Source organism: Porites lutea, chromosome 1 (genome assembly GCF_958299795.1).
Source record: "Porites lutea chromosome 1, jaPorLute2.1, whole genome shotgun sequence".
NCBI classification, from domain to species: domain Eukaryota; kingdom Metazoa; phylum Cnidaria; class Anthozoa; order Scleractinia; family Poritidae; genus Porites; species Porites lutea.
In genome coordinates, this window is record NC_133201.1 from 11,279,608 (window position 1) to 11,299,068 (window position 19,461).

The window sequence follows — 19,461 nt, forward strand, 5'->3', positions numbered from 1 at the left end:
AAGACTTCTTTTCACCATTTAAAAATGTCTTAGCTGTCGTATACCGTAATCATGCTGTGAGTCGCATTTGATTAGTCTTTCATTATTGAACAAAAATAACACTTGGCGTCCCACTTGCTTTATTGTACAAACGACCGGTTGCAATAGACCGGCAAAATTTCATATTTTATTAAAGCACTGAGGTTACGAAAACTTCGAGTTAAACTGATTTCACGGGTTGTCAAAGAGTCTAGCGATTCCCTTTTCCGAGGTGAGCGCCGACTCATTTCGCTTCAATATTCAGAAATGCCCTCGATCTCTTTACGCTTTCATTGCCTTTCGCCCGGCATGCTTTGCACAGCGTTTAGTCATGCGAAACCTCCACGAAACATCCACGCAGCGCGAGGTAACTTTATCCCGATTCTAAAAATAACTCGAGACGAATTACCTATGGAATAGGTTGTGTATGGGGGATGCCTTCTCTGAACCCTTTATCCTCTCATGGCATAGATTAATAAAACATGCATTGATAAAACATGAATTAACAAACAGGTAAGAGTTAGTTACTCGGAACGAGGGAGTATATATGTGATATATTCACCTGGTACCTCGGGGCGCAAGCTTTTGATGCTTATTCGTTCCTAAGAGCCTCGAAATTCTAAAATATGACAAATATGGAAGTTGTCAATTCATGTCGAGTAGTGAACAACGGATGTTTTATCAGTCCATGTATGTATGATCATTAATGTTTTATTAATACAGTCCGGTCCACGTTTTTATCTTATTTAGCCTTTTATCGGACATTCTGTCCGGGTATCTGCTTCTGTATTTCACTTTTTGGATTAATGTACGGTATCTCTTCTTAGCTAATAATCGTTTCCTTCTGCATCAATGTCTTTAAAGTCTTCTTTTTGTGGGTTCATCATTTCCGATCGGCTGGTTCACTCAGTCTCTCCCTGCAATATGAGGAAAAAAAGACTGATAGAATTTTGAATGTGGATAAGAGGAAAGTGTGGATAACGACATTACAAAGACTAATAAATATGGAAGGAAGAAAAAGACAATATTTGTAATTAGATCTTTTCATATGCAGTTATGCAATAAATTGGATCCGCATTTGTCTACAAATGCCAATTATTCTAGTCCCACTCATTGCAGCATGCCATGGCATGCAATTACAATCAAGTTACGTCACTACTTCCATGACGCAGGAGCACCATTAGCCGATAGTCACGACTGAGAATCACTATATAAAGAAGTGAAACATACTCAAATCTCACCAGCATACATTAAGAAACCTTTTCAGAAGAAAAAATATTATTGATGTAAGCCATGACGATTTTATTTCACACATGGATCAGTCAGCGGAGCATCTTTTGTGGCATATCTCGAAAGTACATATCATTTCAACGGCAAGAGTCAGCTCTTTTAACGAGGAGAGAGGGTTACCCTTGTGCTAGGGTTATCCTAGCAAGCGGGTTTGCTGGTGCACAAGCAAATTTCAACTTTATCAGCTTCATGCGTGACATTCTTTGCAACGTCCAAGATTTGAAATAAAACTTGAAGTTCTCTATGGAAAACACGTTAAATTTACGAACAAAAACGTGAAAATATAATTATCGTATGCAGAAAATACCTTATATTATTCAGATGCCTTATAATTTAGCTCAGAAATGGGATAATTCCGTTCAAATTTGTAACGATTACCGGTCACTCATGACGGGGGAAAAGTTGTCCCGGGCGAGTTATACCTAGCAGTGCTTTTACAAGGCATGCAGGGTAACCCTCTTGCTAGGGTAACCTTAGCCCTCCGGTAGGGTTACCCTAGCGCTAGTGTAACCCTACCAGCCTTGTAAACACGTCGTGTGAAAACTGAAGAAATATGCGAGTGCTAGGGTAACCCTCCTGCTAGGGAGTTACCAGTCCCACCTTGTAAACAAGGCCTTAGTCACTATGCTTTCAATCGTCAGGATCGTACTATAAACGAAGATATGATTGAATCCCGTTCCCTACATAGATCGCGAGAAATGTTGATCCCTGTCCCGGGGGGAGAAGGGGGGGTGGGGCACTCCCTCATTTGGCCTATACGGGTATGTGCCTCAAAGAGTTTGAAGACTTGCGATGCGCGGTCTACATTTGTAACACCAATAATTTTTTTCCGAAACATCTATTTCCACGATTTTAGGGTAAAAAATTACTTAATTCTGTATGCAAAACAAAACAAATGAGGTCAGAAAGTAGTGTCTTCTGTCTTAAAGAGGGTACAGGGTCGGGGTTTGAAGGCTTCGGCGGCACACCTCCGGTGATCTAGACTTCCCTTGAGTGCCCCCCTCCCCTCCGGGTCCCTGTCACGCCAAAAAATAATATAACAATATAATCACACGAAATTAGTCCTCTCGATCTGGTCCCCGGCCAATGCCATGGCTTTATATGCCTATGAGATAAATAGCTCAACTATCTTACAACCTGTCCATTATATGGATACAGTCCAGTCTGTAGAGTATTGACTACTCGAGAAAATACCATAACATACCATAATGCTCTTCGTTTGTCACCCCAAAAGTTTGCATAAGCATTGTTTGCAGTTTTTCTTGGGGCGATTTTAACTCCGAAGAGAAACTGAAGACAATGCTTATGCAAAATTTTGGGGTGACAAACAAAGAGCATTATGGTATGTTATGGTATTTTCTGGAGTTGGCGATTGGCAAATGCACGCACGAGCCTTTTCCTGCAAAGCTGATTCTGCACACCAATTACGTAGCATTGCACGCGGCAGCATTGGGCCTAATAAGAGTTTTTATCACTTCCAGGGGAGTAAGCCATGATTTTTTATTTTTTATTATTATTATATTTTTCAAATCTACACTAACCTTTACCACATCTTCCCAAAACCCCTGCTTACAGTATAGTGAAGTTAAAAACAAAAGGATGGATTCTTAATTGGGTGGTACCTCTTCTTTTTAGTGGACTGAACCCTAAAGGTCTTATAGCATCACCATACTAATGGTCCCCCGGAAAGAAGTAACATTTACAAAAGGTGGCTCCCTAGAGTATTTACTAATAACCCTTAGCTATCTAGCATACGTTACAGAACGAAATGTAGTTACTTTGTCTTTGCGATTTTGTTCACGAGATTCACCGCTAAGGTTACCCATATAAGAAGGGTCCTTTACCAAGTCTCGTTTTATGGATTAAGGCCGTTGCCATGGCAACATCGCATCCTTTGACAGGCAGTAATTTTGTCATTTTTGATCTTTTTTTCTTAATATTTCTTATTTCCCTGGGTGAAATGTCTTTGAACTTTGCCACTTTTTATCAACGATATTGCTAACATTTTTAAGTGGAAGAAACTTGGGGTCGTTAAGACGGTTTTGCCAATATTTTGAAATTAGTAATTTTTCTTAATGGAGGAATTTAGCTCTTACAGATTTTAACAAAAATAAGACAGTACAAAGGTACTGCAACTGTTAAGAAATGAGGCGATTTTTTAAAAAATTTACCGAAGGAAACGAGAGAAATTCACGGTTAATTAACTACGTTGACGTCACAAAAATCCGAAAAACACGCGTGGTTCGGGGTCATATGAGCAAAATACGCGCGCGAGCCATCACGCCCGCATGCGCATAATGCACAAAGCCACTGAAAACATGTGTTGTCTTTGAAGAGAACGAAAGCCATTGTTTTGAAGCCGTTTATTAGTATTATTGCGGTGATATCTCGCCAGTTGAAAGAGGAGAGATATTGGATTCAATTTTATACCCAACACAGGATGTTTTCTTCGAAGTACTTGACTATTGTAGCTAAAATTCGAACCGTGGTGGTCACTCGTGAGGATGGCCATCGTCGGCAATGAAGACGGTGGTTGTGCAAGGAACGCAATAAGCTCTTCATTTCCTAATCTGCTGTACACTGTTTGCAGATCTTCAAATGTCAACCCACTTCCGGATACTTTTTCAACCTTGTTCTTCTTTAAGGATAATTTCGACGGCGAAGTTTTTCTTTACAAGTCTGCTGTAAAAGATGGCGCCGATCTATAAATCGTACATCATGTCCTCAGCTACATGTACAAGACCGTACGTCTCGACGGACAACTCTTGCTTTCGTCAAGGGTCAATCTGTGAGTAAAAATTATTTCTCGTTGTGCAAAAACATTGTTCATTTACTTCGACTATTTAACGTTTGTCTACTTTTGAAGCGAAAGAATTGATGTCTTTGGAAAATCTCTGCTTTGTTTTTACGTATAATTTACTCTTTTGGAGATCGATAGTGACTAGTAACCGGTGTAACATTGTCTCCTCTCATAAATGTTTGACGTACACTAATCAAACTTTTTGCACAATGAGCTTCAATAGAAAGTTAATAAAGCATTTTGGGGGAATATTTCGAAGTTTGTTTTATATTTTGCGTGGACGTCGCGCGGATTTTAAAGCTCGCGCCATACTAGTGCTCAGGCTACGCACGGCCAATTTACTCTAGGGAGCCACCTTAAGGTGATTCGACCCAGTTTTTTTTAGGGGGTACCATCCTACTTTGAAGCTCTCTGGTATCCCCACCTTTACTTTTATCGTAAGTCTAACACATAGAATGGATAACATATAGATCAATCTACAATATAACATAAAATTTTTGGCGATCGGAGTAAATGTCACGTGGTTATAATGCCACGCCCCTTTGAGGTCTGAGTCCAAAATCTGCTGTTGCTGGCATCTTTTCGTCAAAATCTCTCGGCTACACGTAGTGCGCATTAGTGCCTTGCGCTGAAAAGAGTTTCACCAAAATCGCAAAGACCCAATTCGAGAAATTCAGCGGTTTCCAAATTTAGGTCATAATTTATGCGAAAATGATAAGCAAACTTTACACGGATTATATCTAATAAACTATGAGATTCGTCTCTGTATTTTGGGCATCCTTATAACAGATGGGTCCTTGCAAGTCAGCAAAACGCTTTAGGGCCTTGTAAATGCGCGCGATTTCGAGCAAAGCAAACATATAGAAATTATAGTTTTCGCTATTTGTTGACGTTTGTCAGCGTTTAAGAGTCATCTCACGAAAAAAGCATTTTCTTAAAAATTCGTAGTTTTTTTTCCTTCAAATTTTTTCAGGGCCACAATTGATTAACTAACTACCCGGACTCTGAATTTCATGGTCATTGAAAAACTGTGACATTACCTTCTATAAGCCCAAACTTGAGTAAACATTGAAGATTTTTAGCGTTTTGGCTGAGTTTGTGCTTTGGGAGTTGTCTATTGTTTCTAGTCTGTCATTATACAGCATTCTTGTTCAGCACGCGTGCAACAGCAGATTTTCGACTTAGACCTCAAAAGGGCGTGGCATTATAACCACGTGACATTTACTCCGATCGCCAAAAATTTTATGTTATATTGTAGATTGATCTATATGTTATCCATTCTATGTGTTAGACTTACGATAAAAGTAAAGGTGGGGATACCAGAGAGCTTCAAAGTAGGATGGTACCCCTCCAAAAAAACTGGGTCGAGTCACCTTAAGTCGTCTTAAAATGCCTAAAACTCGTATTCTTCTTTCTATGTCTACCTCACAACGTCGTTCTTGCCGCGCGTTTTCCATCAAATCGTTCGTTTTCAATGAAACTGTCACATCAAAAATTGTTCTGCATGATATACTACTGGCGAGATCGAGTAACCAAAACGACGGTGACTGAAAACGATAAAATAATAATAAAAAAATAAAAAGCAAACGTAGAGTCGTGCAGCACACTTTTTGGCAGATGTCTTTGCCATCATCGCACGACTAACGATACTGTAACGTTGTCAAACATGATCGGAAAGGCAATGTCAATAGCGATCGTCTTGACATCGATTTTGTTACCCATATTGAGACTCTATATGGGCATTTCCAAACAATTTTACTTATTTCATCAGACTCTTATTGCTCCTTAAACTGCCTTCAAAATTCTTCACCTGGCGTCAATATACTTATAGAACCATCATCAAAATATACAATTAATGAGACAAACACACATCCTTTATCTTCGCGGAAGCTCCGAGATAAAGTAGTGGCTCTGCTGTCACACTTTTTTCTGGTTACGTTTCAAACAAGTTTAACTAAAATGAAACCACCCACACTCAAGCTATTTATCGACGTAAAGTAAGATGATGTTAATTACTACTACAAAACATATTGGTAGTTTCACCTTAGTTTTATCCATAAGAATCGTTTTGGACAGTTTTTATATACTGATTATCCATTTTCAGAAATTCTCAACTTGAATCTGACGTTTGCCGTTTGCCGTAAACGTGACAAATCATCACAAAAATTCGCTTGAGCATTAAGGACAACAACAACTAACTGCAGAGTAACTTTCATTGACGTTTATTCCGTATTTCCTACAAATTTTCTGATCGTATTTTTTACTCACTGGAACCATACTGTGGTACTATCTCAGAGCCTGGGTTACCTGTGGTCTTAGTAATTGAGCGTTCCGTCAAATTCTAAGGCGCAGGCACCAAGAACGCAGTGCAAGACTTAACAAACGCCGATTGAGTCCTCAATCAAATCAAATCAAAACAAACTGCATTCCCAGGCTTTTGTACAAGAAATATACGAGACTCTGATGTTCGTAATTCAATTTAATTACACAAAAACGTAAACCTTCATTTAGTTAGTTATGTTTTAACTGTAGGTCATGCTCGCACGTCGTTACTTGCGCCTGGCGCTGGTTTTGTGAATTTGATTCCAATTCTGATTGGTGCGTTGCGCTGTATGTGTCTATTTAGCATTATTAGCGATCAGGGCAATTACTTTGGCTTTACGGCCCTCCACTGAACACTCGTTCAAGGTAAAGTTTTGCTTTATTGCAGGAACAATAATCTCGTACCCAGATCTTTTGTTGACGAAGCCGTAGGCGAGATCTGGTCAAATCCGATTTGTAAACGTGATCGCCTGTCAGCAATGTGACAGAATGTGACAGGCGATAACGGGCGCATGCTCGAAATAAAGAGGAGATAAAAACGGTTTTACAAGTTACATTGAGACGAAAAAAGTACTTCTTCAGCGAAAATATTTATTTGAAAAGAACTGAAGACTTTGCAAAGAATGAATTGCACATGCAATAGCGCGCGCAGGAGACACCACTCGCGTCATTCGCTGACAATCTAGCCAATCAAAACAAATGAATTTTCTTACTTGACCAGGACTCACCTTCGGCTTCGTAAACCAGAGATCTGGGTAGGATTTGCAGGAACAAAGCAGCTCATTGCTCATCAACGGTTACCGTACATTGCCCCCCCCCCCCCCCCCTCCCAGTTAATGGCCTTGTAAACAAAATAATGCATCCGAATTTCAGCCCTAGACTAGGCAATAACATTACGTGAACTGCCGATAATACATATCAAACGAACAGGAGAGTTTGTATAACTGTATTAGCCGCCGGTCATCTCAAGGGGGTGCGCACCCCCTTCACCCACCCCCTAGATCCGCCCCTGAAGACTGTCTTGGATTCCCTTACATGGAGTGATATCGAAATCTAGCTACTCTCAGAAGCAGAATGTGTAGTTAATTTACTTTCCAGTTTCCTTGCCATCTAGCCAGGAAACATCCAATTTTAAGAATGCAGTCTTTTCCACGGAGCAAGAAGTCAGTTAATTTATCCAAATTATTACATCTCAAAAGTCCTTCAATGTCACTCTCCATTAAGGCTTCTATTTTATCAACAATGAATTGCAGGCGTTCCATGTTATGTTGCAAGCCTGATCGGCAAGCTGACCTTGAAATGACAGCCACCTTTGCCGCACCCTCGAGTGTAAAGCGTGCTACATACGTTAGTTCCACGCCATACCTGAGGATTTCTTGGAGGTTTGTCTGAAGGGCTTTGTCCACAGTCTGGTTAACATATGAGTGAGAGGAGAGAATACTTTTGTACCTTCCAATAGTTTGCTCAACAAGTCGGAGCCTTTTCCTTTGACGAGACAGAGTCATACTGGAGCGAGCCTTCTTGTTTTCACGGTAGACAGTGAAGTATTTCGTAAAGTGATTGGTACCTGTGCTGTAATCTTCCAGCTCAATTTCTTTAGACTGTTCTTTCTGCTGACAGCCTTGCTTGTGGTTTGACATGGGTGTCAGGCATTCCCAGCAGAAAGCCGTCTGACACATTATGCAATACATGAAGCTGCAGCCTAGATGCTTCTCGATTGGATAATGGCAGTTAGGGCAATTTCTGACCATCACTGAGGTTATCATCTCTTCTTCGTACAGTTCCATCTCAATAAGATAATTCTTGCTGACTTCGTGGAATCTCTTATCAGCAGCGCAAGACGCAGGCCAATGGGCAGGTCTACGGCACTGAAAGCACCAAAGACTTCCACAACTACAGCCTACAGGCACCGGATTCGTTTTCATGGCAATGAAATCACAAGTTGCTGCTCTGACAGTGCGTGCACAGGCCTTGGATGGACAAAATTGAAACTCAAAATTTGCCAATCTGTCAAGTTTTCTGGAGATGTATTTGCTAAACCATGAAGGAATCAGAGCCATAATTGTGACTTCATCAAGGCTGACATCACACTCGTATCCAGGGCACTGAAGATCTGTGTTTCCAATGCTGATTTGCATCTTAAGGTGGGCTTCCCAGCATTCATTGCAGAATACGTGGCGGCAAACTCTTAGAGCTGTAAATGGAACTACTTGTTCATCTCCTGTTAAACAAATTACAGCATTATTTTAAAAACACATCAACCGATAATGATGATTATATAATAATTATTATAAAAATTTGAATAATAATGATAAACATAATCATCATCATCATCATCATCATCATCATTAAAACCACCTATAATAATAATAATAATAATAATAATAGTACTAATACTAATAATAATAATGGTTTATTAACAGTGAATCCACCTAGTGGCTCTTCACCTGTTAAAAACTTACAAAAGAAAATTGAATTGGAATCTACAATATAAAAAGCAAAAATATCGGACTATAAAAGGATATTGTATAAAAAATAAAAATGTTGTAAAGATTAGTAATAGTAATACAACCCTATATGCAATTTACAAACTATTTACAAATGTTATTTAATAGATAGGCATTAACTTCCCTACAGTAACTTCCCTACACCTCATTCAACACTGCTCTAAGCTCAACTTTCTTCACCCTTTGTTTAATATTAATGTAAATAATTTATAATAACAAAAATCAAAATTTAAAAATGGCCGCCAACTAACACATCAAATTTGGAGGCCCTTCAACATCCCAAGGCTTAATACCCAGACAAATGGGGTAAAAGAGGCGCATTATAAACAGGGATGTCGCCAAGAGCTGGCTGCTAGCTGATTTCAGCAGCTGGAAAAGAGCTTACGGCCAACTCGGATTGCTCTGGAAAACAAAGACATGAAGTAAATTATTTTGAAAGTGCAGTTATAAAAGCTGGCTTGACTAATGGAAAAAAAAGCCTGTTTAGCTGTTCCTTAGTTACATGTACATCCCTGAGTGTATAAAGAAAATGGTGCTAAACCATAAAACTTCATGCACATGTTTCACGATCTCACTTAAACAATTTTTTTTTAAATGGGCTCCCCTCTTCTTGCACGAGGGGGCTCCAAAGTCTCTCAAAGAACCCAGTGCTCAGCACACCTCCATTTAGACAGAAAGAAGTAACCAACTCCAAGCCCGACCCCTCCAATCAGTACCATCGCCTTCATTATTAATGTAAAACAATACAGGTAAGCATTCCACCTGATTCTATAATCTGAGTATCTGAATCTGCAATCAGGGAAGGTGATAGGGTGAATGTGCATGTGGCAAAAGTGAAAAAAACACCTTTTTACTTCTTGTAACTGCAGATGCAAATGCACACTCAGCTGACTTTTATACAATTATCGACTCCGCTAGAAAAGCTTATATTTTGTTTAGTTAAAAGGAAGCCACCTACATAATCCATCAGCACCCAGTGGTAAATGTGCAGTTGCAACATAAAATGGAAAAAAATATATTTCTTCCCTTTTCTGCAGTGACAATTTTCAATTATTGTAACTCTCAGACACATGCCTGTATGCTGGGGTAACTATGTGACATTATTTTCAATAAAATTTTAACTGAGATTGTAATCAAAATAATTTTAAGTTGTTGTCATGTTTTTGGATTGTTAGGCATATAGGCAGAAGATATTGGCATGGGTCATGAGGGGGAAAGGGGTGGGGGGGGGGGGGGGTGAAAGAGGGAAGGGGCACATAACAAAGGTTTTTACCCCAAGTTCCAACCCCTTACCCTTTTACATCCCATTTTACAGGCCAAACATGCATTTGTACCCCCCCCCCCCCCCCTTTCCCCGGTCATGCCGAACCATGTCCTTAAAAAGACATATGTGTCTTAAATTTATTTTGATTTCCCAATCCCATTGTCATCGAGTTATGAAGGCTCAAAGGATTTATTTTGATTACATAACTTGAACCTGCACAGGTAAATACTACATATGCGTTCCTTTCCTTTTTCAAGCTTTCCCAAGGCATGCAGGGGACAGCAGTAAGCACTCATTCAGCAAAATTTAGTTGATCAAACTAAATAAAGTTACTCACCCAGTTCATTGCAGCATATTCCACAATCAGAAATCCCTAGTGTTTCTACTGTGTTGAAATCATCAGGCTGAATACAGTAATCAGTGTCATTCTTATGGAGAAAACTTTTCTCACGCTTTTCTATCTTCTTGAGCAACTCTGTTTTCATCTGCTTAGGCGTAAAAAGCTCAGATTTCCATCCAAACAAATCACCTAGCACTTGAAGAGACCTCCATGTTTTCTGGCAATGGCTTGTTGTTTTTCTAGTTGGGAGCTGTAGAGAAGGCATGAGAGAATGTAAGCACTCTAGTGCACAGTCAACCACATATTGTACTCTCCAGGCCTCTTGAATACCATGTGTTTGTAATCCAGAGCAGAACTTTCCATTGGCCCCGCAGATTAAAGTGTCTGAGTCTTCAGCTTCTACAATGTTCAGACTAACATTGGTTTCCACAGAGACCATTGCACTGCTGGCTTCCCTAATCACTTCAAACAAGACAAAGCAAAACTCGATATTCTCATTGTTTCTTTCATAAAGTGCAGGCATTAAATCAATAGTGAACTTCCTTGGAAAGCTGTTTGCTTCAGAGTACAAAGAACCCCACTTTTCTTCAAGACTGTTGGGTTTCAGGTCACTGACATACACAGGAACTGTAGCAAGTGTCTTGTTCTCTGGTTGAAACATTGGGCATGTTGGTGCCTCGGTTTTCTTTTCAGTGGCAGAGGAGCTCAAGTCTGCAGAAGACTTTTCCTCTGGCTCTTGTTCGATGTACACTACACTGTTCTTTCCATACTTTAAGTTATGTCTCAGTGAGCCATCCTTTATAGTTCTAAGTGTCAGATCGGGATTGTGCTTGTTCTTCTTGGTTTGTTTCCTCAGAGTTTTCGAGCTTTCCAACATGTACAATCCAAGATCCAATGTTCCACAAAAGGGAGAACTCTCTTCAAAATCATCACATTTACGAAACTCAGAAGAATCAATGACTTGGACTTTTCCACCTGGAGTGTTTTTCTGTGAGTTCTGCTGCAGTACTGGTTTCTTTTCTGTTATGTGTCCACTTCTAAGGTCAGCATCAGAGTACAGACCCCAACGACGCCCTTTGTTCTTCACACTCTTGCTCTTGCACAATGCCTTGCCAGGGACAGCATCAAACCCACCTGAGTAATATCTCCACCTGTGTTGGACTTCTTTACACTGTGGATACTCATTCCTTGGATAACGATACGTCATCTCGTAGCAAACCTCTGGTTCCAGTTCAGCCTTGTCAGATCTCTTAAGCAAATCTTGTGCCTTTGCATATTTTCGTCTTATGGGCTGCAAAACTTCGCCTGCCTTAGCTCTTACTACTTGAAAGCAATCTGCTGTGAGGTTTCTGTCCACTCGTCGGTGAATAAAAGTCACATTAGGAGCAGTTTGCTTGGTATCTTCAATTCGTTTTACATTCTCTTCTAGTTGCCATCGTTTTCGTTTTTTGAGGGAGTAAGGAACATCGCAGGAGCGGTCGACACCTTGAACTCTCATTAAACTGGTTGTAAACTCATTGAAATCTCCAAGACCATCGTCTATATCGTTCTCCTTCAGGAAATCTTGCAATGCATCGCCGGATAAGTTTCCTGTTCCCCTGGTAAATTTCAGGACCATCTCTTCGCCACGGAAGCAGTTTGGTGAACTTGCGAAAGGCGAACGAACTGTTCGCCCAGATGTCACTCCAAACTTTCCGTTCTCTTTCCAACCCATGGTTTTCCTCCGTGGCTGAGTTTAAACTCGGAAAAAGACCGGCAAATATAAAAATTTTGCTTGCTTTATTTACATTGTTATCCGCCATCTTGGATTTCTTGTTGTGGTGCAATAAGCTTGATGATTGGACAGGTAGTTTTCTGACATGAAGATGTATTTTTAGCAGTATTTTAGCCAATCATCAACCGTGTTCTATTCAACAGTTCGTGAATGCTGTTCCTAAAGCCACCATAGAAGCCAAATTTTATAATTGCACTTGTACAACCACAAGTAGCCCAGGCTCGAAATATGAGCATCAACGAGCAGCGGCAATGTTGCGTAACATTCAAAATATAAGGATTTGTATGGGAAAAAAAACCTATCGTTTCTGTAACCAACGAAAATGAAAGGATTTCAATAAAAAACAACTTACCTTACTTAAAATGTGTGTTACGTCAATCAAATCAATCAATCAATAAACTTTATTTACCCTCGAATTTACAGTGTAGCACTGAAGTGCTAATATCGCTCTATATAAAGGTTTACCTTATATAGAGAGAAAACCCAGCTGAAAACCGTTTACATAAAAACCCATAAAACGGCCATAAATCGGCCCGTGGATCACACAGGAGAGACGTAACACACATGAAGTAAGGTAAGCTGTTTTTTATTGAAATCCTTTCATTTTCGTAGGTTACAGAAACGATAGGTTTTTTCGCCATACAAATCCTTATGTTTTGAATCAGTTACGCAACAATGCCGATGCTCATATTTCGAGCTTGGGCTACCTGTGGTACCTGAATCAGCCTGAGTGTCATCAGCTCCTTCGCGTGAATCCTTGGCGCAATAAAGTCTGTCCCCTAATAATCAAGATATCGGATTCTATTACTTAATTAGTAATAGATGAAATTGTCTAAAAAGTTGCGCGCTATGAATCTTACTGATCTTACATTGTAATGTTCGATACAGGATTGGTAAATCTCGGCGATTGGACAAACATGCCAATGGATAGATCCTAAAATCCGACTGAGTAGTAATCTGGTAGGTGGTGTGCAAGCAAGCAAATCTCGGACATCGAATTTCGTGAGATATACATTTATTCTGTAACGCAGGATTTCTGCCTGTTTTAAAGTTGTCGGGCTCATTAGTTTAGGACACATTGAGTAGCGAAATTCAAGGTTGTTTGTGCTCCATCTGAAGCCGCTGACTGAAAGTATTGCCGGAAAAAATGGCGGCCAACACCCGATTCACTCAAAGGGTACTGGGTATCACCCGTAAAAATGATACCCAAATTACCGGGTATCACCCGCCATAGTACGTACTATAGTACGACTGAGAAAGTGCTGTACCGGATGGTGCAGGATGATGGATAAAACGTGTTGTAATTGCACGTTTATCGGTCTTATTATAAAATCTGTTGCAGCACGCTGTCACTGAGGTTATATTTTAACGTGCAAAGCAGTATTTAATGGGCCGGTAAGTTGTGAAAGCCTTTATTTTGTTCATTATTTTTGCCTTCTTTGTTTACCTATCTTTTCTAGTGTTGTTGACACTTTAACAGACCAGTTCGTTTGGTTGCAGGCGGACACTGCGGTAAGCAGGAGAAGAACAGCTTAGTGCGAGCATTTCGGATGATGCCGGTGAACAGGATCGCGACGATTTATGACGTAGACTGAATCTTTGGCAGGTATGTTATGCAGCTTACCATTTCGCATTCGAACCTCGCTTTCAGCGATAATTAAACCAGAAAACCTCTAGATGTAAACTTAAGCTTAGCACTGATCTTCGCTCTAAAAAGACTGTCAAGGGTAGACGATGTGTGTGCCAAGTTACGACAACCTGCTCGAACGACAACTTTTCTAAAGAAGGTTCGTTTTCAAAGAACAACAGGTGTCACCTCTGTGACTCCGAAGCTGGTATTCTTCGTCGTTGCTTGGACTGCAGTACAATAGCAAAGGTTTGCGAATCTTGTGCAGTTTCACGACAAACTAGATATTTTCCATCGTCTGGAAATCCTTAAAATACTTAAGACTAAGTTGGTCCCTGATCTAGGCACGTAAGTAACGGTATAAGTTGCAATACTGAGTACGCCGGAGTTGATTGAAAATGTAAATTTCTACAGGTTCAACCCGGACTTCAAATCAAATTGTTGTAAATCCAGTCAATCCCCCTTATGCTTTTAAACTTCATGCTAATTATTTTATTTTTGAAATAATGTACGTGGTAGGTACTAAGAGAAAGCATTTGCATTCTCAGCTGCTCTAACTGCATCTCATTGAAGTTGCTTAAACTTGGCAAGAAGTAGAAACTGCTCTCAGATCCCTTGGTGAACTACGTTATTTGTCAGTCATTACAATTTATCATTTTGCTTTTTTTTTCAAATTATTATCTTATTAAATTTTATATATAGAAGTTGCAGCAGACGGTCTAACATGATTTTATAAATATATACCTGCCTTAGTATCACGTGCATCCCCAGCTGCCTCTAAACAAGCCTTGGTTTCTGTATTACCTTGTGTGCACCACCATCACAAAGATTTTCCTTACTTCCCGTTATTCTGTGGTTTTACAGATCCCATTTGAAACCAATGTATGCATTTGAAGCTGCCCCCATTGTTGGTTTGTCATTTTCAGTAGATTTCCTTTCGAAATGGTTGAAAAACAAGTTTATTCAAACTAGTTTGCATGAAATATAGGGCTAAAAATGCATCTTTGATCCTTGTTTCATGCTTTATGTGCCAGATTTGTTATTGTGAAAAGTGCACTTAGTATGCATTCCAGCTATTTCTACAGGCACTCCACGCAAATCATTATGGAAACAAATAATTCAACAATTAGAATGTAACAGGATTCAAAACCCCAACTGGCACTGGAGGCAACCATTAAAACTATTAACAATCAAGGCTGCGACTAAGAACAAATCAGGCAAGTGACCACAGCAGGACTCGAACCAAGGACTGCAAGATTGCAACTTGTCTGATGTGGTTCCTTACTCAGCCAGTCACTTCCTCCTGAGTATGGCATTCCATAATTTTTGTTTACGAGGAGGAGAATTATATATTCAGTTAACCTCCACGAATCACTCCACAATGGTCACGTCTCTATAACGGCCATTTTTTGGCGGACAGTCCATACATTCACTCTTGTTTCAACCTCTCTACAATGGCCACTTTCTTCTGTACCCAACGTGGCCTCTGTAGAGGGTTTCAACTGTATTACTCTTTCATCTTACCAAGAACCCTGCAAAGTGCTTGACAGACATCAGTGCTCATTTAACATCCTGCTCTCCCTCGCCTCTTTTGTATTTATTGTTATTCCTATGATTTAAAATGTGGTGCTATAAAGCCACTCGTCAATGATTTCTTTAAGTTCAATGTAGTTGATTTACACATCTGCTTAATGTGCATTGATTACTGTGTTTTGTATATTTTTGTACTCTTACAACACATAACTTAAATATTACTCTTTTGCCTTTTTCAGTTCTTTAGTATTTCAAGTGGTTGTTAATGAACATGTTTGCAGCTGTGAACCCGCCAAGTTTTTTGAATTTACCAAGCTTAATCTTAGGGGTTCCAGACCAACCATGCCAGAGTTGGCATTCAAATGTTTTGAGTTATTTTGCATTTGAATATCTATAGCTTTTAATTTTTGATACCAAGTTCTAAAATCTTTTAGCTGTGTTTATTGTTTCCACCATGGCCCTTGTCCACCGACCAGGCAGTGTTATTGGGAGATATCAGCCTGACTTATGTTAAGAAGTCAGAAACATTCACTATAAAATTATTAATCCATACACACAGGGAGTGGTGATATGTTTTAAAATTCAAAATAATATCCTTAGCATTTCCAACCTGTGTTATATGAAGATCCCAACAAAGCAGGTATTTAGAGGAGAGAAATGCTCACAATTTACAGGATGAATTTAAGTTCCTGAATTGCAAAGTGAAACTTTGGGGAAGCAAAAACATAATACGTGATGGTGTGAAAACAAAGCTGTTAACAATACTACTACTTGTGTAACACAGACAAATGTGCAAGTAATATTCTCTAAAAGCAATGATCAAATAAATCTCTTTTCCCAATTTCATTTTACATGCAGGTGTCTGCTACAAAGGACAAGGGATTAGAGGAAGTGAAAGAATGCACTGTCACAGAGAAGAAACCATTGAAAGAGAAGGAGAGATGTTACTCGCTGGAAGCCAGCTCACAGCTTAAATCCTTAGTGGCCTTTTACTAAACCCAAGTTTTGCTATCAGTTAGCCTTCCACTGACGCTGTCTTTCTTTTGGCTCATCACACAATCCTCCTCAAAGAACATGGCCTAGGAATGTCTGCATGGGAGGCTAGCTATCTGTGGGCTGGCTTTAATACTTTCATGTAATTTATATGTCTGCTACAGTCACTGTTTATGTGATTGAAATAAGTATGCAAAGAAGCTGCATTTGTGTCACCCTTATCAAAGGCACCCAAAGTTCATAAAACTAGTGCCCGAGTCTTATATATTGTCAAAAGAATAATATTACATTGCATTATATGGCAGAAAGATGAGTAAATGAGTTTTCAATTAAAATTGTGTTCCTTGCTTCTAGAAGCATGTCTTCTTTCTTTTGAGGATTAGGGATACAAATTTTGTAAGAAGTGTTTCATAAGATTGAAAAGCAAAGCAAAACAAACAAGGGATGCAGACTTTTTAAGGCCCATTTTTTTCTGTGCCCATCCTTTGATGAACTGCATTGAATGCAAGTTTCAGATGTTAACCATCAACTTTGGTTCAAGTTATTGGTAGAGGACAAGTTAATTATAGTGAGTAAAAAGGTTATTTTCTATATTTTGTAGTTCTGGGCCCAGTTGTTGGAAGGCCGATTAACGCTTAACCCGGGGTTAAATTTAACCCGGGTTTCTTATTCTGGCGTTCAAAAGCATTTTCTGGGGTAATTTTCTCTGTTATTTTTAGAGCTTCCAATCATCAACTTGTAGACAAAAAGAATTAAAACTGAAATGCTTTTTAAGCTTTCAAATCTGAATTCAAATCTGGCACTAACCCTGAGTTATCTTAACCCAGCTTTGAACAACTCGGCCCTGTGTGATTCACCGTTTTATACACAAACTGTTAGATTGATGCCGTATTCCAAATTGTAGAAAATGTTGTTGAGTTGTGGGTGTAATTTTAAACCAAATATTGTTATGAAAGGCAAATGCATACACTTAACTTGAAGACAAATTATATTCCATGAATGTGTTTTTTTTACATTTTGTAAAATTACACTACATAAAAAGGCTGCCGAAACTGGCAAAGGTGGCACACTTTTGTATTTAATCTTACATTTTGAGTGTGGTATGGCCATTCCCACGTTCCTTTGGGGTCAAGTGAATTACCCGAAAGCAGACCTTTGGCTGCAAAAAGAGTTTGTGAGTTGTAACTTGCCAGTCCCCATAACCGTAAGACGTACAGTGGCAGATGCAGTGAGAGGGTCGGGGTGGGGTCCGGACCCGCCCCTATCAGGCCTGCGGTTGTTTTTTATTGCTTGTTTGACCCTGAAAGTTTTGTATCTATAGGATCGCATATCACGATTCAACTGGTTGATTTTTCATTGAAACGCGCGGTACCTTTTGGCACGATTAAATTTCAGGCATATTTGAAAAATATGTAATTTTGGGAGGGTACTCTCAAATGATCTGTTCGTTTCAGGATTCCGAATCAAAGATTGGACCCCCTAATTAAAAAAAATTCTGGATCCGCCCCTGACGTAGAGCTTTGCATCTACTGCATCGAGCTAAAAAAAAACGTAACCTTGCTTCAGAAAATACGAGGAACGTAAAGGCTGGTTTTCACTAGCGACGACGGAGTCGGAGTTGTAATCACAAGCGTAGAGCTTATGATGTAATGAAAACATCGTTCTGATTCCGCTTACGACTCCCCCGCTTACAATCCGCTTATGATCCAGTAAAAAACAGATTGTCAGAGTCGGAAGCAGAAGCGGATAAACTAAACCAATCACAAAGCGTGGGAACGTGCATTGTGATTGTTTTAGCCTTCCGCTTCTGCTTCCGACTCCGACAATCTGGTTTTCACTAAAACATGAGCGGAATGTAGGCGACGGGAGTCGTTAGCGGGCTCGGAAGAAAAAGGGAAACTGCGGATTTCATCGCGCTTGTGACTGCGCGTACGATTCTGTTGTTGATTTTCACCAGGTCACAAGCGCTCTTACAACTCCGACTCTGACTCCGAACTTCGTCGCTAGTGAAATCCAGCCTTTATTGAACACTTAAACGGGCAACACGCGACGTTTTCCGCTTCGTTAAGGCTGGTTTTCACTAGCGACAGAGTCGGAATCGTAAGAGCGCTTATGACCAGTGAAAATCAAAAAGTGGGAGTCGTAAGCGGAGTCAAAAGCGCAACGGAATCGGAGTCAGAAGAATGAGAACGTTTCCATTTCTTCCGACTCCGCTTACGACTCAGTCGCTTACGTTCCGCTTATGATCTAGTGAAAACCAGATTGTCGGAAGCAGAAGCGGAAGGATAAGCCAATCACAATGCACGGTCCCACGCTTTGAGATTGGTTTTGTTCTTCTGCTTCTGCTTGCGACTCCGACAATCTGGTTTTCACTAGGTCATAAGCGGAACGTAAGCGACGGAGACGTAAGCGGAATCGGAACGCTGCTTTCACTAGATCATAAGCTCTACGCTTCTGATTACGTCTCCGACTTAGACTCCGTCGCTAGTGAAAACCAGCCTTTCATAGATGCCACGGTATCTCGTTCAGTTTGCCCTTAGAGGAGAAAGTAAAATATATTTCGGAAAATGAAACTGTTTCCTTTTGAGGGGCAACTTCTAAAGGTCAAACATTTTTGCAATGTCACATTGAAGACATCTCCCTCCCAAACTTTATTTTTTAATCAATGAGTATTCCGTTCAAAGACGATAAGGGCGAGGCTAAGGAAATGTCTGACTGCTACTCCCGGAAACTGAGGATGATGCAGTGGATAGAGAAACAAAATGTGATTTTGACCATATTGACAGTGCATTGTTCAGGTATTCGGGATGTTATTTCTTGTCCTTAGATCCCATGTCCTAATGCACGCTTATGTGTATAAAGGAACCAGCAACGGCGTCAATAGAAAATCTGGAAAAATTCGCCAGAGGGTAAGAGGGTAACTTGAAGAAAATGACGAATAATTCAAAAATGGCGAATGCCAAAGGTTTAATTAGTGAAAATTCTAAAGAGAT

The 19,461-nt window shown here is 39.9% G+C and overlaps 1 protein-coding gene and 1 long non-coding RNA gene across 3 annotated transcripts; one reads left to right on the plus strand and one right to left on the minus strand.

Annotated features, from left to right (window-relative positions):
* Positions 1-7,364: 7,364 nt before the first annotated feature.
* Positions 7,365-12,353, minus strand: LOC140944891 (uncharacterized). The gene is made up of 2 exons (XM_073393996.1): positions 10,539-12,353; positions 7,365-8,651 (listed from the first exon to the last, which is right to left on the minus strand). The coding sequence occupies exons 1-2, from the start codon at positions 12,253-12,255 to the stop codon at positions 7,513-7,515; spliced, it is 2,856 nt and encodes a 951-aa protein (XP_073250097.1). The 5' UTR covers positions 12,256-12,353; the 3' UTR covers positions 7,365-7,512.
* Positions 12,354-13,477: 1,124 nt separating this feature from the next.
* LOC140935198 (uncharacterized) lies at positions 13,478-17,092 on the plus strand. Of its 2 annotated transcripts, none has more exons than XR_012165177.1 (3): positions 13,478-13,710; positions 13,796-13,921; positions 16,334-17,092. It is a non-coding gene; the product is annotated as an uncharacterized lncRNA (long non-coding RNA). The 2 variants fall into 2 exon arrangements; XR_012165176.1 differs by having other exon boundaries at positions 13,816-13,921; positions 16,334-17,087.
* Positions 17,093-19,461: the final 2,369 nt, after the last annotated feature.